General features: G+C 44.6%; 1 protein-coding gene across 3 annotated transcripts in view; it reads left to right on the top strand.

The window, feature by feature from the left end:
• PARVB (parvin beta) overlaps positions 1–23,129 on the top strand; it is a 50,798-nt gene that overhangs the window by 13,506 nt on the left and 14,163 nt on the right. For 2 of the 3 annotated variants that reach the window (XM_051772468.1, XM_051772471.1), the window contains exons 2-7: positions 5,977–6,066; positions 8,208–8,278; positions 15,316–15,418; positions 16,984–17,124; positions 17,765–17,880; positions 22,854–22,912. In XM_051772468.1, the coding sequence (XP_051628428.1) occupies positions 5,977–6,066; positions 8,208–8,278; positions 15,316–15,418; positions 16,984–17,124; positions 17,765–17,880; positions 22,854–22,912 (580 nt within the window). Of the gene's footprint in view, positions 1–3,579; positions 3,687–5,976; positions 6,067–8,207; positions 8,279–15,315; positions 15,419–16,983; positions 17,125–17,764; positions 17,881–22,853; positions 22,913–23,129 lie in introns of those variants that run through there. The other variant, XM_051772470.1, reaches the window with a different exon arrangement.

Below are 23,129 nucleotides of genomic sequence, written 5' to 3'. Positions count from 1 at the left end.
TGCCAGCAAAAGGGAGGGGATGAGAGGCAGCTGGGGACTGAGGTGAAGTCTAGAGTGTCCCTTTGCTGGCAGCCTGGATCCCTCCCTGCCTGATGAACAGCTATGGCCTGAGGCAATAATGAAAGAAATGAGAGACAGGGAATTACAGCAAAGTGATGAATCCCAAGTTTGACTTTTAGCTTTAGTTCCATAGCTCTCTGTATTACAGCCCTTTCCTAAAAGTTGCCTTTTGCTCTACTTTCCCCCTTTTTTAGGTATTTCTGTTTCTTCAGGTAGTCATGAGTGCTTTGTCTGTCTACTGAGGCATATAAATAATTTCCTTTATTACCACAGTTCTGCTTTGAATGCAGTCCCTTGATACAGTGCCTTTATGTGGATTTGGTCAAGTCCTTGCCTTTGATCTGCCCGAGATTATTAATTCTCTATTATAACTAATGGAGGCTTTGTGTTTCTCCTGCAATCTCTGTCAAAAGATCTCAGAGCCTTTTGTACATGTGATTAGTAATGCAGGAGCACACTGGTGAGTTGTGTGTGTGTGGTTTGTCTCTAGAAAAGAATCTCAGTGTAGCAGCATATTCGGGGCTGGTTTTTCCTTTAAAAATGCCAGTTTTTGTAAAGCTTCCGTTTGTTAAGTGTTCCTGGAAGGCTTTTGAGTTTTGAAGGTGACTTTTCCTGAAAGAGTTTTAGCTGTCAGATGGAAATTCCGGGTGTGTTGGTCTGTGGCAGGCAAACAGAGGAGCAGGTTAAGAAACACTGCAGGGTCTTTACTCACCAAGGACCTGTTGCCTTCTGGTCTGACACTTCCCATGGGAAGTGAGAGCTCCAGCTGATACCTGATGTTTTGTGCAAGGTCTGGCTGCTTCATGAGGGGGATTTGTCCTGTGTCCACATCTCTCCTGAGATGTGAGTGGAGGAGGGTCGTGTCACTGGTCTGAAAGGGGTAGGAAGGGTCTGGAGAGTGGGCTTTCTATTTTGGGAATGCTTAGCTGAACTCTTAGGATATGAGCTGTAGGCAGGTGAGTCACTGTCTGGAAAAGTGCAGCTGGGCACGGTTTTGTCTCTGGGAATAGCAGGGAAACTTGGGAAGCAGTGAGACTTCAGGGGATGAAGAGAACTTCCATGCAGGCACACTTCCCATCTGTGCTGCTCCACCAAAGAGGGTGACAAACTTGCTTGAGCAAATCATCTGTAGTGGAGCCAAGGGTGACAAAGCAGTCTGATTGCTCCCAAAATTCAGGTTTGATCATGAGATGAGAGTGCATCTTATAAAAGCTCGACACTGGTTGAATGAGAAGGAGAGCACCATGTACAGAAGCTCATGATCATTGTCACAACAGCTGCTGCTTTCTGTGGGGTGGGATCCAGCCTTGCAGTCAGAAATAACCAGATCTAAAATTAAGTAGCATTTACCATCTGTTTTTGTGAGACACAGGGGCTTGAGGTCAGTTTTTTAATAACAAGGCAGTGGATGGCAAAGACTTAAGTGGACTCTGCTGTTGTTGGTGTCTTTTAAAATTACACTAAGACTATTAATAGTGAAGGTAGGAAGGATCAAGCTTGATATCAGCTTGCTTTCTTTTAAAAGGGAGAAAGCAGGGACGTCTTCTCTTTTTATAGCACTCCTGCTGACATTAAAGGCCGTTTCCTGACTTGGGGGAAGTCCTTGACAGCTCTGGTGGCGTTTCCAACTTTGTTCAGCTAATTCCATCTGTTGTGTGCAGTTTGTGTGCAGTCCCATGGTCTGAGACAGCCTGCCTGGCTTACAGATGTAGTGCTTTATAGCATGTGTATGTGATCTGCTCGTTCTGTTAATTTGTTTGAAAGGCCAGCACAGCTTCCAGTGTGACTAAACCATGTTTGACTGCTGACACTGCCAGGAGATTGTCAAAACATCTGAGGGCTGCCAGGAGCCCTTGCTGCTTTCCTGGGGGCCGGTAGAGAAGCGACCTTCTCCATGTGAATTTAAATTTCTAGTTGAAAATGCAATTCTAGTGGAAAAAGTGGGGTTTTTTTCTGAAAGCCTTGGCCACTTGCCCGTCCCTTTGTTACATTTGGATTTTGGTAGTGCTGGCTGATGGGGTGCTGAAATGGCTCAGGGGGCTGGTGCTGCCTGGTGATTGAGGATCTGCTCAGAGAGGAGATCCCCAGCCAGAAGGGAGGGAGGGTCTGCAGACACCTTGGAGAAATCATAGCTAATTCTGCCAGATGCCTTTCCAAGGCATCATCTTTCAGTGCCTGTAGTTACACCTGACTTGCCCTGTGTAAGTTCCCAGCTCAGTCATTTAGATCATCAGCAGGTTTTACCTTAAGGCCCTGACCATTTTGTAGAGTCTGTGCTATGGGTCAAGGTGAGGGCAAACCCTTGTCATGGGCAGGAGATCATTCCCCCCTGCTGGGGCTGCTCCTTTCAGTTCTGAGGGACTCCTCTGCCCTGACATTACCAGCAGGAGCAGACAAACCCACCAGGGGCAACAGATGCTGGAAAGGTTCTGCTGGGGACCATCCTTGACTAAGTGATGCTGCTTCAGCCTGTACTCACCTTCCTTCCCCTTCCTGCTTCCCTTTGCTGCAGGTTTCCTCTGACAGGTCTGAGATGGAATGATCAAGCTTTGGAGAAAAGTGTTTTACACCAATCTCAGTCAGAGAAGAAGGGACTGTACCAGCATAACAGGGGAAGATGTTCCCTGTGGGGAGGGGAAGGGGAAGAGAAGGAGCCCTGTGAATGGGCAGGTGGAGTGTGGGCAAGGAGCAGTAATAGCTCATGTGGGACCTGCCCTGACTAAAACCGGTTGTGCAAGCTTTGCTCTACCAGTCAAATGCCCTCTTGCATGGATAAACCTCACAGCAGAGCCACTGTTGCCAGTAAAAAGTCGAGGAGGAATAATGCCCATAGTCTTTTACAGTACCTTTGGGTTGGTGAAAGCAGGGGCTGAAAGCCATTCTTGTAAATTTGCATTAAAATACTGATCAGGGTCTTCTCAGAAATGAACCTGTTGCTCCACCCTGACCATTATTTTATCTGCCTCCCCTTGCTCATTTGTGGGCTCTCTGTTCTTTTTTCCAGCGTTGTGGCTCAGTTTCCTTTTCCTGCCTCTGTTCCTTTGCTCAGCAGTGATAAGTGAATACTGGGGGGGGAGTGAGCAGGGAAAAAGCCCTCAACGTTTGTTCAAGTGCAGAGTGAAAGAGTTCTGGAGTGCTGCAGATGGGGAGTACCCTGGCAGGTTCACATCCCTGCGTGCAGTTGCTTCTCTGTGTGCCGGTGTTGCTCTGTGTACCTGTGTGTTCCTGGGGCAACCTGTGGGAAACCCAACCCCAGAGGGTGGAAAGTACTCTCTTGGGAAGGTCCTTGCAGAGAAAACACCATCTTTGAGGTGCCTGCTTAAGAGCCAAGGCAGGTGCTTGGCTGTCAGTGGGACAGGGAGGGATTCCTGGCTGGCAGTCCGTGGCCAAGCGCCGTGTCCTGCTGGCCCCCCTTCCCCCAGCAGCTGGGAGCCTCTCTCAGTGCCTCCTCCTGTGTCACCGTGCCCAAATTAGCAGAGCTTTGGCACTCTGGGGGTGGCAGTCCCTGTTATCCAGTTGCTGCCATTCCATCAGTGTCCAGACATCCCGTGTGCTTCCCCTGTGACCTGCCTGTGCTGCCGGGGCCGGGATGGCCGGGCTGCTGTGCAAGAGGCGCAGAAAAGGAGGTAGGAAAGTTCCCTTTGTGGCAGGAATCTCTCCATGAGCTCTCTGTGCAGGCTCTGTGCAAGCAGCTCTCCCTGGGCAGCAGGTTTTGGGAGGTTATTTCTACTGAACGAGCTCTACTTTGCCAGCAGCAACAGGAAAGGATGTTTTGGTCCTATGGGATCTGGCCCAGCCTCGCTGGATCTGAAGGCAACCACAGGGGTTATATGTAGCTTATCCTGAGGGATGGGGGGCTTAATACACAAAATTGCATTCATGTTTTCTTTCAGTTCAGTAAATTGCTCAGAAACAAGGACTTCTTGTTAAGAGGAGTAGAGATAGTTTTTCTATTAAGATGTAAGAGCAGGGGTATCACCTTGATTGAGCTTCTGTGAATAAAACTAGTTTAGCTGCATTTTAAAAGTATTCTGGCTTGAAATGAGTGCATCATTTTGTTCATATTCACAGATCCACTACCCAGAGGAACTTAGCAGCTCTCTTGTGCATTTTCACAGCATTAGGGATGATGATGACCTGAGCTTACTGAACACTTGGCATTCCCAGAATGACAGCCCTGCTGTAATAATGAAAAGAGAGTTTGTCTAGAAACAAGACCGATACTTCCAAAATAAACCTGGGCATTTCTAGTCCTAGCAAGGTTTAAAAAAATCTTACTTATTCAGTTCCCACATGAATTTTCTTGTGCCTCGTGGTGACTGTGTCCCTGTTGGCATCACGGTGTAGGAGCTGTTGGGGTGAGAAAGCTCTGGTTGGGTGTCCTGGGTAAGGCTGTTAGAGCTGGTTTCATCTGTTGCATGAGACCTCTTTGCTCCCTGACTGTTTTTTGCTTGTAGAGTTTTTCAAGAAAATGAGAATGAGTGCAGAAAAGGGGTAATTAAGAATTTCTTTAATAACATCTTTAATCAGGAGGTTAAATAGCCTGCAGACGTTGCGTTCTGTTTGTAATTGTTCTCACTGCAGAAGGTACAGCACAAAGAGCTGGCAGCCCCCTTTCCCTCATGAACCACGGTTCATAGACCATCAGCTCTCAAAATGTGAGGCTGGTGTTTGGTGCTTGCAGAACATGAGGACAAAATGCCATAATTGAGGATTTTAGTGATGCTCAGTGTCACGCTGCCAACCAGAACTAAGTAACCTCTTTGGGGCTGCAATTAAGAGATGTGCTAACTTGTTTTGAGCACCTGTTTCAGTTCTCTGTGAGAGAAAGAGTGGGGATTGCAGTGTGTGCTTCTTCCCTGTCCTCCTCTGTGGCAGTAGGATCCCTGTGTTTTCCAGGGAAAAAGCGAGTCCTCATGCAGGATTTTGTACCTTTGCAGGCTGCATGCCCACAGTTTGATTTTCCACTGGGAAAGGGGAATAATGACTGCTCTGGAAGGAAGAGCTTACTGGGATACTGTCACTATTAGTTAACTGTTCCTCCCTTTTTTTTTTCCTGAGAAAAGTTTGTCTAGCAAACCTTATTTATTTGGAAGTCCTTATTTTCCCTGAAGAGAGTTTGGGACTTGGCCCCTCCCAAAGGAGACTGCAATATCACAAATGCTGCCACAAATGATTTTAGCCCATCCTAACACAGAACTGTCTTTGTATCTCCTATTTCACATGCATCTATTTCAGTGTCCTGGCTTATAATAAATGTTATCTGGATTTAGGGGGAGATGTGCCTTGGAAAGTGTAAAAGTGTTCCAGCATTGCTGCTGCTTTTCTTACTGTCAAGCTCTGTGAAGATACTAAAGACCTATTCAGTTCTTGTCCTCAGGTTCATTTCCTCCCATGTGGCAGGATGTAGGGAAGTATTTTAACAGCCATTTTATTTATGAAGAGTACTTTCCTGACTTTCCCAAATGAGAGTTGCAGGTTTAGGACAAAAGCTTGAAATAAAAAGTTTCGGATTTGTGCTCACCAGATCATGGTACATCTGGTTTTATCCTGTGGAAATCCTGGAATTAAATACATTTTCACCCTGATTTTGGTAGGTCTTCCTGGGAGCCTCTGAGGCTTTAATAGGGCCCCTTCCTTGGGGAGAAACAAGCACCCTGGGCTTGTTCTTACCACAGGATTGGGTTTCTTGCAAGAAGTTTCCAGCCAGTGGTGTGGTAGCTCTGTTTAATGGGAAGCTATAAAAGGATGTTCCTTTGATTTTATTTTCCACTGTGGCTGCAGTTCTTCATGCCATAAACTGTGGTCCTGTTTTGAAATGGATCTACCAGATGTTTTCTTTTACTATGAGTACTCCAGTCCACCAACTTTACATTTATTACACTCTTTCTCTCTGTTTTTTTCCCCTCTGTTCAGTGAGTGACCTCCAAGAAGAAGGTAAAAATGCTATCAATGCACCAATGAACCCAAGCACCGTGGACATCCATCCAGAAGATACACTACTAGGTAAAGTTTTCATGCTACAGACCTTGACTAAGGTAGTTTCTGGACTCTCTCCTGTGTCCATCCCCATCCCACCTCTCTGAGTCCCCACAAGAGCAACAGCATAATTTAACAGCAAAAAGCATTTAAAACTTGTTGTCTCCCCTGGCCATATGTCTCTTGATCTACAGAATTAGTTGAAGCAAGCTGTCATGGAGACAAATAATTAAATTAAAACCAGGAAAGTGTTAGTCATTTGGATTTTCTGATTAGGAGAGTAGGAGGAAATGCAAAGTACTTTTCTTCCGAGACGTGGGCAAAGTGTTGACTGCTCTGTGTGTGTGTGTGTGTGTGTGTCTGTCTGTCAGGGGTGTCTCCAGTGATTTCTTCTGGATGCCACTAGAGTTTAGAAGATGCAGGACCACTCCTGAAGGCTTGTCATGCAGAGACATGATCATTGGTGAACCTCAGCCTGAGTTCTGTGGTGAATCATGTGTGGGTCAAACACTGTTCAGGGTTAACAGTATTTTGGGTGTGTAGTGGGTGTCACTTCCTTGTGATAGAATGCTTGACTCATCCTAGGCAGTAATGGGGAAGTAAAGGAGCAGGGGGTAAAAAAGCAGCAATAGAGTTTTTCATAGGTTTAGGGAAATTTTTCAGTGTTCAGATAGCAGGGCCTTGCTTTTTTAATAAGTGTTAGAGGCCCTGGAAAATACTGAACCCAAATGTGTGGGTGAAGTCTGAGACAACCAGTTAGATGGTGTAGTCAGTCTGGAATGTCATGTTTCCCATGTTACAGCAGGAAACAGTCTGGCACTGCCATAGGAAGTCACTTCAGGCTGGTCATGGTCAGGATTTAAAGTGTGGCAATGGCCTGACCAGTGGTGATACCAACACCCTCCTTTGTTGTCATGGTAGAAGGAGCTGAGAAATCAATGGGAAAATATGACATCATATGGCCTGTCTACACTCAATTAAAGATAAGTCCATGGGGTCCCTAAATAATAATTTAGCTGAAGAGACGTGGATCTCCCCGGGAAGCTGTGCCACTGCCACCCATCCTTGTGTTCCTCTTGTGCAGTGCCACTGAAAGGAGCAGCTCTAACCTGGATCACAGCTCCCACTTGGCTACTCAGGGAGCTGAAATTAAGGGCTCAGGGAGGCACCTGCAACTTAAAAGCAAGCAGCAGAATTTAAACTAAGAGGCTTGCTCCAGCTGCATCCTAAATACTGGTTTCCATATCTGCAGTAGCATAAAAACACGTCCATGAAGAATGAAAGTTCCAAAAGCTTTGCTGCTGGCTGTCATCCTAAACATAATTAGGGCAAACAGACTGTAGGAATGGAGTCACAGGCTTTGAAAACATACTTTATTGTTTCACAGAAGTGGCAGATTCCTGGGGGTTTCTCACGTGTCCGTGTGTGCTGTTGTGAAGGTAATTCTGCCAAAGGTTTGGTTTTTAGCCTTATTGAGCTCAAGTGGATTTTGCTACCAACATTTCATCCCTTTTAAAAATCACTCTTGGTGTTCATGCCTCTTACACTGGTCCTTCTGGCTGTTGGAGAGCACTTGTCACATATCTTCATCTCAGCAGCAGCAGAAGTAGAAGACTTTACACCTGCAAAATCTTACTTTATGTTCTTCCCCCATACACAAGTACTGATAAAAAGTGGGGTAATTTTATTTTCCAAAGGTGAAGGAGTTCCTGCCCTCAGGGCCACGTCTGACCAAGTTTCAGGGAACCAGAGAACGGAGGCACAAACACTCAGCCCAGTTTCACTGGTTGTAGTGCCATAAACTCAGGTGCTGTCATTTGGGACAGGTGTTTTCAAACAGGAGTGAAATCCAAATCTAGAAGGACTGCACTTTTTGCTGTGCTATTATTAACATGCCCCACATGAGGACACTGATTTTCCTGAAGCATTCTGCCCAGAGCGGGGGAGATCAATCAGTGGAAACAGTCTTATTTTAGGGAAGTAGGGCTGTGTTATCTTTCTGTGTGTCCCTAAAATTGCCTGACACTGGTCATCAGGCACTCCCTTGCTAAGATGATGACTGGGCACTGTCACTTGTCCATCAGCTGACAGGCCCCTCGATGAGTAGGAGTTGTTGCACTGTGTGTTTGGAGTTGATCCCACTGATGTTTCCCATTTTCCTTGGGCAGAGGAGAACGAGGAGCGCACCATGATTGATCCCAACTCAAAGGAAGACCCCAAGTTCAAAGAGCTGATCAAGGTAGGAGATCAATGTTTTGTCCTCCTTCAAGTCTTTAATGAGTGAGCTGGAGTGATTTGCAGTTAAAAACCTTTAAAATCAGAACCACAATAAACAGCAGTTTGTTACTGCAAAAAAATGAGGTGAAGGTCATCGACAAGGTAAGGCTGAAAGCAACAGTGAGAGAGACACAAACATGTCAGAGTGCCCTGTGTTGTGGCCTCAGTTTACTTCCCACTACACTTTCTCTTTATTGTTTTAAAGTAATTATAAAAATTATTTTTGTTAGAAACAACAACACAGCTGTATCTGGGTGGGACTGAAAATTTGGGGTAGTGTATTCTGTTCTCCACACAGGGGTTGAGCTGTGGCATATTCCCCTCTGGAGTCCTTGTGCACCCTGACTGCACACACGTGGCTCACAGAACGCCTCAGCAAACTGCTCATCTCTAAAACAAGCCCAGTGATCTCTTATTATCACTGCAATAACATCTTTAGGGTTACAAAACCACATCAAACCGACTTCAGCAAGGAGCCGTGCTCGGATTTTGTGGTTATCCTAATTCACCTGGATTACATTGTGGTTTTAAATGAAGTGAATTTGCACATTCTTTCTTTGTTAGCACCTAAATCCATTAATTCTCTCAAAAGGTGCAGTGGTCTTGCATCACTCTTCCCACATGTAATGTGGTTTCTTTGCAAGTGGGGCAGTGATATTATCTTGAATAATACAGCTGAACAGGAGCTGTTGCAGTGAAGGAACCAGATGCACTCTGTGGTGCAGGAGACTTGATGCTGAGATCACAATTGCTTCTAAATTGGGAATTTTCCTGTTTTTAATGAGTTGGTGAGTCCTACCCGGATGTCATAGTCCAGCAAGGTTATATTTTTCAGATTAAAAGCCTGAAAAGCTTTAGGAACAGGGAAATCCATGGCTAGAGCAGCACTTGAGAACGTGTCTTGAGTGCTTGCAGCACGTTGCAGAGCCAGGCTCTGGGTCACCAGGCCAGTTTGCACTTGCACAAAGAGAGAGGCCGTGGAACTGGAGGTTGTTTCCTTGGGATCATCCACAGAGGAGAGATGTGTCCTGTAGAGAGCCTGTGTAATTTAAGTAATTGCTAATTATCAGCGTACCCCTCAGCAGTCAAGAGTTTTTGCAGAGATTCAGCTGTGTTGGTGTGAATTCACACTGTGCTGGTGGGAATCTCTAGGGCAGGCAGAGGTCTGAATTATGCCTGCAGAACTTATTTGATGGTACAGAGTTTGGATAATGCGAAAAAATGAGCAATTTATTCCTTGTTTTCTGTTCTTCCGTGGCTGATGGCGTTTTCCAAGAGCCCCAAGTAAGTAATTTGCTGTCCAGAGCCAGCAGAAAAGGCTGCCTGCCCCACAGAGCTTGAAATGAAAGATCTCCACGGACTGGAGAGGAGCGAGAACTTGAATAGAGGGATGTTGTTACAGTTCAAAGTGGCTCCCTCTGTGTTTTCCCCTCAGAGAAGAATGTGTCAATAGCAGCCACAGAGCCCTCATGCCTTTGGAAATTTGGCAGCCTGGCTTGGTTTGGTTGGTGCCAGCCCAAATCCCTTTCAGCACCAGAGTCAGACGTGCCAGTGCTTTGCCATCCCTGACTCTGAGTGTGTCTGCTCTGGCTGTTGGGTGAGAGGATCCCAGAGCAAGGCAGCAGCAGAGAGATCTGCTGCTGGTGCTGCTTCAGCACCCCTTTGCCTCCACCAAAAGTTGCTTTAATTCCCACTGACCTCACGCCACAGGAATTACGTGCGTGGTGGGTCGGGCGTTGGGAAGGGATTCTGACGGGGACACAGACTGTGGAGCAGTGTGGTAACGTGGAGGGAGCAGCAGAGGAAAAACACAACCAAAAGCCTCATTCCTCACTCTTATTATTATTATTAAAGCAAATACACGGCAAATCCCCTTGCTGAAGGCTCCTTAGTTGAGGATGCAAAAGTACCTGCTTTAAGTCTTCTTGCACATATGAAAAACATTATGCCTGGAAGTGTTGTTTGTTACCATCATGGACAATATTCTAAAAACAGACACGGTGTTCAACTAAGTTCCCTCTGTGGCCAGCAGCCTTTTCTTCCTCACTCCATTTGCTCTGTGTGTAGTCAAAAGTTTGGTACGTGGCTGAACAGACCTAAAGGTGAAAATACATAAAAGGCATGAATTATTGGTTTTATTTATATATATATACATGTGTGTAAATATTTTATTCACAAAATACTCTATTTCTGGTGTCTGAAATGTGTGACTTCATGTCCTCATTGCCCAGTATTTGCTAAATGCACAACTAACTTAAAGTAAGCATTTCGATTATAAGTTTGGGCTGTTTTGGGATTAGAGATGTCCTGTGATATGTTGTTTCTTCTTTTATACTTCAGAGTCAGGGTTTTATTCTATATATTATTGTGAATCTGATTAAAATTCAGTTTCCATTAATATATCAAGTTCCTCTGGCTGGTCCATGTCACTAATTGTAAAGAGTGCTTGAGGATTCTTCTGGCTCTCTTTTGAATACTTTAAGAAAAAGTTGCTAATAATCTATGTGTGCTTTCCTTGGTGTGTGTTTCTGTGTGTGTGTTTCTTTGTGTCTCGTTTATAAAGGTGGAGGGAATCTTTTTTCCTCCTCCTGGTTCAGATATGGCTGAAGAGTTAAAAGTTTCAAAAAGCTTCATTGCTGGTTGCCATCCTAAATGTAATTGGGTTAACAAACTGTAGGAATTGAGTCACAGGCTTTGAAAAGATACTTCAGCATTTCACAAAAGTGGCAGATTTCCTAGAGGTTTCTCATTTGCAGTGTTTCAGTAGGAAAAATACAAAAAAAAGAGCTTCTACTGATTGAATACAAAATTTAAGAGCAGCAGCCTGCAGGAGTTGGGCCCTGTCTGAAAGTGCCTTGACAAAAGGCAGCAAGTCACAGTTGCATGATGTTTTCCCTCCCTGCAAAGTCTTCTGTGAGATTGGCTGATGCTGCTACAACTTTTGGCCTCTAAAGCCTCATCTAAACTTCATACAGATCCAAACACTGCTGCTCTACATGCTGCCTGAAATGAGTAAACATTCCCACTCGTGGTAAAATATTCAGTGTCCTAGAGGATACCACCTTCCTCCATGTCTTAATTTTATGGCTTTTTGAGATTTGCTGAGGTGAAGAGAAAAGCAAAAAGATGCCACAGTCCTTTTGGGAGGGTTTCACATGTGCCCAGATGAAACTGTGCTTCCTAAGTGCTCTTTTGGAAAGAAGCAACCTTCTGGTTTCCAGGCTGCCAGTGCTTTGTGGGTAGTCCACAGGCATAAAAATATGAATTTTTAGTAGTAATTTCCCTGCTCAACCCTGAAGCCAGTTGAGCTTCCATAGCTTTGATCTCTGCTTCCTGATTCCCCCAGAAGCTGAGGGGAAGAGGGTCACTGAAACCAGGGTTTTCTTTCTTTGCTGTTTTTGGTGACTGGGCTTCCTGTTTTCCCGTTGTGCCAGATGTGTTCCTGTGTTCTGTGGTGTTTTTCCTCTTGTCCATGTGTGCAGTGGTGACTGGGGGGGTCCTTCTGCCCTTGAACTCCCCTCAGTGCCGGGGGAGCAGCCAGCCTGCAGAACAAAACCTGGTGGAGTTTGATGGAAAAAAACCCCTCTTTCATCAGCTAAACAAACAATTGTCCTAGCCAGGCTCGTTTTTCCTACTGGAGTTCCAGCCCTCCTTTGTTTCAGCTGTCTGCCTCGTGGCCAATTCCCCTCTCCAGCCCACTAATGCGACGTGGCTGGTGTGAGCAGACACTTGGATTCGTCTGAAAAACGATGCAATAAAGAGATGTGTGAGAATTTAAAGCACTGTTGGACATTTTATTACAAACATCTGTGTCTGAGCCCTTGACACGGGTCAGAAGTGATTTGTGGGAGCGTGGACGTGCGTGACATTTCAGTCGTGGTTATTGTGTTTATAAAACCACACTGCTAATCCCAAACACTTTAGAAAAGCAGCTTTTTTGTGAAGTGAAATTAAGTGACCTAACAAACATTTCTGTGTACTGAAAAAGAAGATGAGTCTCAGGTGCATTGAAAATCATGTGGGATGTTGGAGTGGCTTCTCCAGGAGGAAGGAGAGGTGCAGTTAAACATATTTTCATGCATAGGAAAAATTCTCTCTCTGCTCCCCACCAATTTCTCTGGGCCTGTATCAAGCTGTTTAAATTTTTAGACATTCAGTTTATTGACTGTTTTTCTGCTCTTGCATGAAGGAGGCATTACAAAGAGACTTTCTGGGAGCAGAGTCACAAAGTATTTCTGCATGTCCTTCATTTCAGTAAGCAACTTGGTGCTTTATTTCCTTTGTAAAAGTTAAAAAAATCTGTGCAGAAAGATCTTTCCAGGCTCCTAATGAAACATAATCCAGAAATCATGAGGTGGAGCAGGAAATTTTGGGGGTTTGTTTGGGATTTTTTTAATTATAGCACTTACCAGTCTTCAATGGCTGTTACAAAAAAAAAATGGATTTTTTTTCCTTAAATATAAATTGAAAATTCATTTTTGTAGTGGAGCTGGAGTTGTACTCTGTGTACTGAAGAAGTTAGAATGTTCTTTGGGATATTTTTCTTACATTTGTGTGCTGAAATAGTAAAAGAATAAAATAACTATGGCTGGACCTTGTTTAATTTGTATCTCTTTTATGTACTTTTTTTTGCCTAAAGTTTTCAGTGCTAAATTTTTGTGAAACATTTAATTAGCACTTAGTGTAAGTATTTCCCTTTTTTAACACCCTCTGTCCAAAGCCACTTCATGATTTCTTTGTGCCTACACTCTTGTAAATGGGATGTTGGGCCCCATATTAGAAGGTACTTCCAGAGTTTTATTCTTTTATTTTTAATTCCTTGGCATTTTCTGGATTCTGGCTTCAATACCATTTAGCATGAGACAGACAAAATAAAACGTTAATTAATGGTTTCAAGTAGTTCAGCATCCTGAGCCTTCCTTAACAAGGCTTTTGAGGACTTCTTGAATTCCAGCCTCTTCTTGCAGGAACTGTAATGAGATCTGATTATCAAATGATAATTTCAGCTGGGCTTCAGACAATTTTGAGAAGTAAATGTCACGGCAGACCTAAGTCTTTTGGGATTTTGATTTCTTCAGTTGTTTTCCTGTGGATGTGTATGTGTGTCAAACTTGGATCATTTTGGAATGGGGACGAGAAACTGCCCTGTTATTTAGGACTCGTTTTTCTGGCGAACTTTTTGAGGTGAAAACGTTACTGTGCTTCTCATTGTCTTCCAGCTGTGGTAATCCTAACTTGTGCCATGTCTCTCTCCAGCCCTTTACCACAGGTGTCCTCCTATCCCTTGGAAAAGGTTGGAAAACACAGGAGTAGCTGATTGGAGTTTTCTCTGCTAACGTGGTCGTGGTTCCCCACCTGCTGAGCAGAGCTCTGCCAACTCTTTTATTTTAGGCTGCATCTTCTTGCATTTCTTTTGCTGGTATTGAATAGGGAATAACTTACCAGAAAACCTTTTATTTGCAGTGAAAGCTTTTTGGAGGAGTCATTTTTATTACTGAGATTTTTAGAGGGCCAAAGTGATTTACACACACGAGCACTGATGCTGATCAGTGAATTGATTGATTGCCACATCTCCCAGCTAAAATTTGCCACTTACATACTGTTGCTTACTGTTTTTAGAGCTGACTTTCATCCCTGCAGGTTTTCAGCGTGTTTTTGAAGTACTAAAGATATGGCATTAGTATTTCACGTTGGGATTGTAAACTTCTTTGTGGACACTTCGTGGACACAGTTTTTCTGTGCCTAGAAAAACTTCCTTGAGGTTTGTAGACTGAATGAACATCAGCAGCCAGCCCGATTTATTTAAATGTCCTGGTGACCAATATATTCAAATACAGGATTCCCAAGATGGGTATTTTCCAGTCAAGACTGTCTACTGTTTTGTTTTGCACTTCTTTGTGTATTAAACCCCCACATTTTCTTTGTGGTCGTGGCTACCAAGAAGAGGCAAAAGTGTGGTGCCTAATCAGAAAATGAATTTAGAGAGTCCTCAATTTTATATGAAGCAAATTAAAAACTGCAGAATTTTTAAATGAAGGTGGCTCTAGTTAATGGGTTTGTCATGTCTGTGGTTGGCAATATTCTCCTCCTCCTATAGAACCAAGGAATTAACAGGAATTAACACCATGTCTCTTCCCACAGAACTATATTATTTTTGCAGAAGCAATTTAATTTTCCACCTCATAAGTTGGAGGAAAGCACTACTGCCAGCATCAAACAGAGGCTATTTTTCCTCTGACTGTTTGGAAATTGTTATCTTTGGCACCTGCAAAACTTAACTCAGTTCCTTTGCTTTTTAAAGGTTCTCTGTCTTCATTCCTGTTTTGCAGGTGATTGAATGGTTATCACAGCTATGGTATTCAGCATACTGGGACTGTTAGAGGTTGTAGGATGGTTATTGGACCAGTCTGACCAAGATTTTAGTCCTGGACTTCTGTATTCTGCACCAGCCTAAGATAAAATGCCTTGTCCTCTTGCTAAGGACAGAGATCCAACTACTGGGTCTCTTGAGCTCCTGTTTGTAGAAGTGGTCAGTCTGTCCCTTCTGAAGCTCTTCTTTCTGGCACATTATTCACATTTATCCAGGGAGATAAATATATTCAGGGAGATAAATAATAGTAGGAGCATGGGACTGTTGGCATCTCTTGACAGGTCTGCTGTTCACAGAGAAACAGGTTTTTGGGACCTGAAGAACACAGACTCCAGCAAAGGCTGTTGCTGCAGAGCTGCCTGTTGTTATTTGCTGTGGAATTGGTGCCATAAGGAGATGTTCTACTGAGGAAAAATAGAGGGCACTAAAATTGCCGGGCTGCCAAGACCTGAGTTAAAAATCATAAGGGACGAAGAGATGCTTTTACTCCATTGTTTTTATCTTGGGTCTTATTTGGAAACAGAAAAGCTTATGGTTACTTTTCCTGTGTTTTATATTCCTGATGATATGAAAGGAACGTATTTCAGTCATTATTTTTTGACATTTGCCTCCTTTTTCTGTCCTTCCAGGTTCTGATTGACTGGATTAATGATGTGCTGGTGGAGGAGAGGATCATTGTCAAGCAGCTCGAGGAGGACCTTTACGATGGGCAGGTGCTGCAGAAGCTGCTGGGTGAGTTCACACAGGAGAAGGTGCCCCCCAAAAACTGGAAGGGGCCCGAAATTAATCCCTTCCAAAGCTGCAGAGAGCAGCAGGGCTGTGCAGTAATGCACCACCCACCAGGGATGCACCTTCTTTCAGTGATAGGTGCAGTGTCAGCTTCTCCATCTGCTGGGAAGGCAGGAAATCCAGAGAATTCCCAGGTTTCATGGACTAACAGAAAAACATCTGAAATAATTTAAAATAATATTTGCATGTTTTGGTAGTCGGTTTAGAAAAGATTAAAAGGCATCTTGGCTAAGCAACAATATTATTCAGATATTGATAAAAAATTCCTACTTTAGGTTCATAGAAACAATCAAAATGTTCAAAGTATTTGTGAGTTGATAAACCTCCAAGTCTTTTATGTCTGGGCTACTAGAGTGCTTTTGTTTTTCTGTCACTTTAAAAGAAAAGAAATATTGATCTTCAGCTAGGAGAAATGCCCAGAAGAAACATACTCTTGAACTTGAGAGCAGAAACACTTCCATTCTTGGAACAGTAGGTTTTGATAACTCTGAGAGGTTTCTGAAGGCATCTTTAGAGTTGAAGGCCATCCCATTTTGTGAAAACAGTTTTGGTGAAGTATGTTTTTTGTTTTCAAGAGTGGAATAGGATATAACTGGAATATGTCCAACCAGTCCTGACCTCCCAGAGAGATGACTTTTCCTCAGGAGGGAGGGAGAACAGAAATCAGCTGTTCCCATTGCTCTGATGGCTGGAAAAACATCCCCACAGCCCCCCCAGCTCCCTTCTTTTCTTTTTTACAAAAAGTCAACTCCTTTGTCTTTGCAGCTCCACAGTGCAGAGGAAGAGAAGAATGACTTTTCTGTGACTTTGACCACAAATAATTATGTTACAGAAACAAAATAGAAATTTTACTGGTGTCATTTTTACAAATTTTCCTGCATTAGTTCGTTTTTGGAAGTAATCAACCATGAAGTGACAACGACATGACAAGACTGTACCAACTTACTGCCCTGAATTAGTTCCCCTAAGGCAGCACAAATCTGTGGCTCAGATGAGTCCATAACTCTTGAGGGTTTGAGGATGCAAGGTGTGCTTCAGCTTAAATTCACACCTTTGGCTAACTTGAAACAAAGCTTAGCAAGCTGCAGTAAATATTCACACAGTATTTCCCATTTTTTTGTCGTCATTAACAAGTCCATTAAACTTGTACAGATTCCTTGTTTAGTGAAGGCTGTGCTGTGCCAAATGCTTTTCAGCAGTGAAAGGACCTGGGAGGTACAATTAAAACTATTACTGACTTGGTGCCTGGCTGAAAGTTGTTGTATCTTTTGACACCTGATTGATGAGCATGTTCGATTTTGTCACATTTTTGTTGGAACCGACACGCTTTTGATGAAAGTTTTGCTTTCAGCTGTTCTTCTTTCCGAGGAAAATAATCCCCTTAGAAAACTTGTAGTGGAGTCCTGCTCTGCCCAGTGGTCTGTGCTTGTTATTTCCACCCAGGACCTTGTTTAATCTGGTTTTGCCTGTTCTTTTTGGGTTTTTTTGGATGTTTTTTTCAAACGCAGAAAAATTGGCTGACCGTAAACTGAACGTGGCAGAAGTGACACAGTCTGAAATTGGTCAGAAGCAAAAGCTGCAGACGGTCTTGGAAGCTGTCCATGATTTACTCCGACCCCATGGCTGGACAATCAAGTGGAATGTTGACTGTAAGGACTCTCTTGGGTTTTCTGTCTCAGCTTCCCAGGCAAGGAGGGGGATGACAATCCATAGGCTGATCATACTCTCTGTGATGCAGTGTGCTCTTAAAAATTATTTACTTATTTGTGGTTGTAACTTTGACCTTCTCCTTTGGCCTTTAAGGGCAGACAGGCGTGTTTGTAGGATAATTGAGGTAACTTGTTCAAACCCTCTGTTCCAGCATGGCCTGTTACAACCCAAAAGTGAGAATGGAGTTTGAGCAGCCCCTTTACCCACGTGGTGAAAGAGTTTCGTCTCTTACAGACATCAGAGCTTGTGTTAACACTTCAAAGTCTGCAAAAAGCAGTTTTTTCCAGTATCCTCCAGTACAGTGACGGAGGCTGCCTGTCTTCACTGACAGAGAGGGAGCTGAAGGGTCTGGACTTGTAAGTTAGGCATGTAGCTTAAAGGAAGGGCTGAATCTAGGCTTTGCTCCCTTCAGAATTGTATTTCAGGTATTACCAATTTAGGGAAAAGGGGAAGAAGCATAAAAAGAAAAAAGACTTTTCACCAAAGGCATTTTTCACTGCCTTTTTTTCCCCAGAGCTGTTTGTTTAAAATAAGGCCTCGGCATTCTTTTATTTGCTCCATTTTCCTTGTTCCCTGCAGCAATCCATGGCAAGAACCTGATTTCCATTCTTCACCTGCTGGTGGCTTTGGCAATGCATTTCCGGGCTCCCATCCGACTGCCCGAACACGTGTCTGTGCAAGTGGTGGTTGTGAGGGTGAGTATGGAAAAACTGATGGGAAAAGCCATCATTTATCACTCTGGTTTTGCAGGCCTGGGCTGCTCCCATCCCTTGCCCCTGATCTCTTGCCATTTAGAGAATATATGTCCCAGTTGTTTGTCCTGGGAAGGCATTTTTGCGCTGCGTGTGCTTACACGTGATCCCAAGAACATCACTCTTTGGCATGCTTGGGACCACCATTTGCTATTGCAGCAGCAGGGGAAAAATGGGATTTTGTGTAAGAGAGCCTCCTGCCTGTAATTTCTGTCTCTTCAATGGATTTTTTTTGCCGTGCATTTTTTGTAGAGGAGGCACTGAAACACAAGCAGCACAGGAAGGAGTTCCAGCACATAGGATCCCCCCAGCCTGGGGAGCCTGTTGCTGGTGTTGTTTTCCCCCAATGACTTCATGTGCAGACTTAGACATGCTGTTTTCCTTGGCATGCCTGACAGACTTTCATCATTCCTCTCACAGCCTTTGTGTTTTTGTTAGCTTTCCTTAGATATGGAGGAGAGATCTGACCTAGGCAACCCTGACTTCCTCCCTCCTGCCCTAGATACTCCTCTGGTTATTCCTTTCTCTGCCGTGGCACTCAGTCCTCTGGTCCCAGGGCAGGCTCAGCCACTGGCAGTAGGCTCTGCAAGTGCCATTCCTTCGAAGAATAAAGAAGATGAAGTGATCTCAGACTCTGCTCTGCCAGTGTGGGTCCCCTCACAGGGATGGTTGATTAGGCAAGAGCCTCATTTTGTTTTACATTTAAATAATGGCATTTTCCAGGCTGCCTGCCTGAATGCTCTAGAGGGACAGGGTGTCATGTAAATGAGGAACTGATGGATGCTCCCTGGCTCGCAATAAATGTGTGTTATCTTGAAGAGGTGATTTTGAACTGCTTTCAGGCTGCTGTAGTAGTTCTTTCCTGTTAAGAACGGGTGAGTTAGTTATAAAGTAACACGAATGTAAATAGGAGACTGATTTCTTCTCAAATTTCTTTTGGCTGTCTTGGAAAGATAAGGAGGAACATGTAAATATAAGCTGGTTTTTCAAACCCTGCGAAGTGGCTTCTGCAACTGCAAAGTCAGAGAAAACCCCTTAGTTAGAGAGGTAAAGCCTCCCTAGTCCAGGCTTCAGACCCCTCCACCCCTGCAGCAGAGGGAAGGCTGTGGAGAAGGTGTTGTCACCTCTTTTCCTGGTGGGGGGACATAGGGGAGACACCTCCTGGGAGCATCTGGTTCACCAGAGTCCCTGCCCTGGAGACTGGGGAGGGCTGAGGTGAAGACAGGATGAGGTAAGGACTGACAAAAAGTGGGGAAAAGGGAAAGAGCAACACCTGAGTCCCCAGGGGAGTGCCTGGAGGGGTCAGGGCACCGGTACACTGAGAGTTAATGTAAAGCCAAGAGGCTGTGAGCTCTTGCTCTTGGACCTCAGAGCCTGGGGATGGTTTTGGCAACACTGGCTGTGAGCCTTGCTCAGCTGGCCCCGTGCAAGAGGAGGCTTGTTTCAGCCCCCTAACCCACTGCTGGGAAAAGCTTACAGCTCCTCAGCTTTGTTTATTTTAATGCAAAACAAGGCACACTGAAGCATGTTTCTTCTGGAACAATAGCTTTTATCCTACATTTGGTAAATTGAAATATATGCTGGTTCAGTAGCGTGGATCTCTTGAAATGGATTTTATTTAGCCTTTGTTATACTAATGGCAAAGAGAATGGTAATGAGGAAGAAAATTGAGATTCTTACTTTTATTATCAATTTATTGTTAGATGATCTCTTATTACATATCCTAATAGTGATTAAGGTTCTGTCAAACTAGATCACAGTTAACATAAGGTGTCTGCTCTTAAGAGGTTGTCATTTAGGTGCCTCTTCTTGCTTGAAGATGCACTTAAGGGGACTAATAAATGGTCTAAGTGATTTCTTTGTAAGCCTTGCAGAACTGACCCCACAGCAGCGTTGGGCAAGAACACACCCACACTGAAACTCAACTAGTTAAGTCTCATTTTCATGGAGAACTTTGACATTAAGGATTATCAGTGTCAGCTTTGCTGAGCCCTCCTCACACTGTGCAGGTCTCTGAGGTGCTTCTTGCCCTGGAGGACCGTGCTGGCACTACAAAAAGAAGAGTCATTCTGGTTTAGCAGAACGTGCATTTCCACGTCCCAGAGCAGTGCAGAACACCTTAGGACCTTGTGGGCTTTTTCTTTTCTTATTTTTACTGTCCCTCTCCATAAAATGAGATAATATTATGGCACCACTGTCCAACATGGAAAGTGTTTATCCAGATCTCCACAGTTTGGTGGTGATTCTGCCCTTCTTTCAAATTCTCTTAGGATCTTGAGGTGACAGACTGAGACTTTCCTAAGGTGCTGTATTTCCTTTTTAATGAAAAATAGTTGATTTGGAGTCTGGGAACCCACAGGCATTTTGGAAAGGACTTTCTGTTTTACCTTCCCTTGCCAGGAAAAACCTTTCCCTACCTGTCTGTCTTTCAATATCACACAGAGCAACTACAAGACTAAACCAGGAGAAAAACACTTTTGTTCTTATTATTTTATAATGGGCATCATGATGTAGCAAGACTCAAGAGCAGAGTTCCTGAAACGTAGTTACTTCAAGCCTTTTTGAAGTCAACCTCCAGAATTAGTTATCTTGCTGTTTTATTGTGTGAAATACAAAACTGTGTAACCATGGCAATGTATGCAGAAGTTACACAAGAAGTGTCCCAGCAAAACAAGGGTGTAAGTGGGCCTTCAGGACTTAAAATCCTCTTAAAATCCACTCTCAGTGCTGAGTTAAGAGTCTAAGATGACACATGTTTTAATATTGGTGTCACTCAGCATATGCCTGTAATTCCAGCCTTCCTCAGTGAGGGTAGGGAGAAAACCTTGTGGTTTCAGTGTGTGCTCCCAGTGAGAATTGAGAGTCCTGAGGTTTTTTCCTTCCAGCTGATTCTGCTGCCTGATATTTGAAACATAAACTTGCACGGTGAAAAAAATTACCCTAATTCAGAAAAGCAAAAAAGTCCACAGAAGTAAGTGTAGAAATTGTCCTTCAGGCTAAGGGTAGAAATTGTCCTTTGGGCTCACTGTGTGGGTTATTTTTGCAAGGCTCAGGAATCGCTGCCTTTTGCACTTGCCTTTCCTCATGCTCATTTTTAAAACTGCAGCATGGCCCACCTTGGTGCTGCTGGGAGATCCGAGGTATTTTTCCAGTAATTCCCTTTGAGTCTTGAGTTGCAGGCTGAAAGGTCAGAGGCGAGGCAGGAGGAAGGATAAATGTGTCTGGTGCCGGTGGCACGAGGAATCAAACTTTTATCTAGGAATGACATTTGCTTTTGGATTGCAAGGCCAGGGGACCAGGCTTGCTGTGTGGGCAGCTGCCTCAGAGGGGGCTCCACAGAAATGCTGCCTTTTCCACCAGCTGTGAAGTCGATGTTGGCATCCATTCCTCTTCCTTATCCAGCATTTGGAGGAGTTACTCTCTGCTCACCGGTTGCTGAGCTTTTGTTCGCAGGTTGCAGCATCTTCTGCCTGGGTTTGTGGTGCCTGGAAGGTCCAGAGCCCTGTGTTCATGAAGTGGTGGGATGGAACAAAGACAACATTGTTCTGTGTGCGAGAAAACTCTGCCCTGTCAGGAGCTGCCTCGTTTTTCCATCCATGGTGTCATCCTGGCTCGTTCCACCAGCCCTTCTGGCACCATTCCCAGGATGAGATATATGGATGATAGGGAAGTGAGGGGCTGTGGAGACATGGCCAGCTGGCAGCATCCAGCCCAGGGCCCAGTCAGGGACGGAGCTGGAACAGCAGAGCAACAGGAGAGCACAGCTCCCCCCGTGCTGCCAGCCAGGCTCCCTGAGAGAGCAGCCCTGCCTTCATCTTGAGGGCAGTTCTTCTTCTCATGGGCTGTTTGGATTTCGGTTTTTATTTCTGAGATTGCTTCTGGGGAAGGATGTGTTCCTCTTCAGAGCTGTTCCCCTTGATGAGTTCTCACTTGGGGTTCAGCTGGTGAAAAAGATTGAGGTGGAAAACGTGCATGGAGCTCGTGCCTGGGGGGGTGGTTTCCCTGCTTACCTGAGCTCTCAAGCTTTATTAACCCTGCCATAAGTCATTCTGACAGCCCTGGTTCCTAGATGGCTGCTGAGATTTGAGCTCTTTGAGTCAGCTTTTTGAGTGTAGGGAAGGGAAGGGAGGAAAGAAATGCCTTCATCCAGGCATAAAGCTGTATCCCGTGGTTTTGAAAGGAACCCACAGAGGTGTTAAGCAAGTTTCTCACTCGGGTGAAAGCACTTCCAGCCTCTGAGCTGTTCTGAAACTCATTCTCACCACCTGCTAACTCTCACTTGGGTAGGAGGCCCCTTGTTCATGCAGAAAATTATCCCAAGGAGAGAAGACCAAGTGTCAGGGAAATACAGTTTGCTGTAAAATGAAACTGGTTGAGCTTTGTGTGCTCCCTGCGTTTCCTTGGAGGATGTGCTCCTGTCAGGGGTGGGAGAGCCACCCTCATGCCTGGGGAGCTTTGCCAGCACAGCCCTGGTCTGGGGGCAGCCATCCCTGTGATTTCAGCCCCAGGCCTCTCTGCAGAGCCAGGCTGCCAGTTGTGTCAGGTTGCTGGTTGCCACCGTGACCTGAACGTTCAAATCCCTTGGGGGATTTGAGATGTGGCTGACAAACCCCTCGGACTGTGTTCCAGGCACAGTGTTCACTCTGGTCTCTGGAGGAGGATTGTTAGTGAGTTAGTTGGCTGCACATACAGGTGGATATATGCATTTCCCAAACATCCATCTGGCTGCCAGCCTGAGAAATGCCACTGTGCTGGGAGTGAGTCCTCCTGTCAGCGGTCTCACCTCTCCCTCTGCAGAGCTTTTAGGGAGTGTGCTTCATCCAGTTTTCTCCTCGGGCATTCTGAACGCTGCAGGGCCCCTAAGGAGCTTCTCCTTTCCTAAATTCTCAAGTTTCTAACTCCATCTTCCTTTCCAGAAACGTGAAGGCCTCCTGCAGACCACTCATGTTTCAGAGGAGCTGACGACCACGACAGAGTAAGCACGAAGCACTTTGGTGTGTCGGTGGTGCCTGATGTGAGACCAAATTTATAAAGATTACATTTAATCTTCCCCTCCGTCCTTGCTAAGTTAACAAAGTCCCTTAACGTGGTGCTTTTTTTAACTATCTAGAAATGACTTGGTCTCTGGAAATACGTTACAAAGGAGAAGTGTCCTCTGGAAATTCCTGTGTCACGGAAGCTTTTAATGGAAG

The sequence above is a fragment of the Manacus candei genome, unplaced genomic scaffold, assembly GCF_025592945.1.
Source record: "Manacus candei isolate 608988 ecotype Guabito, Panama unplaced genomic scaffold, ASM2559294v1 h1tg000153l, whole genome shotgun sequence".
Lineage (NCBI taxonomy): Eukaryota > Metazoa > Chordata > Aves > Passeriformes > Pipridae > Manacus > Manacus candei.
This window is presented reverse-complemented; position numbering and strand designations above follow the sequence as displayed.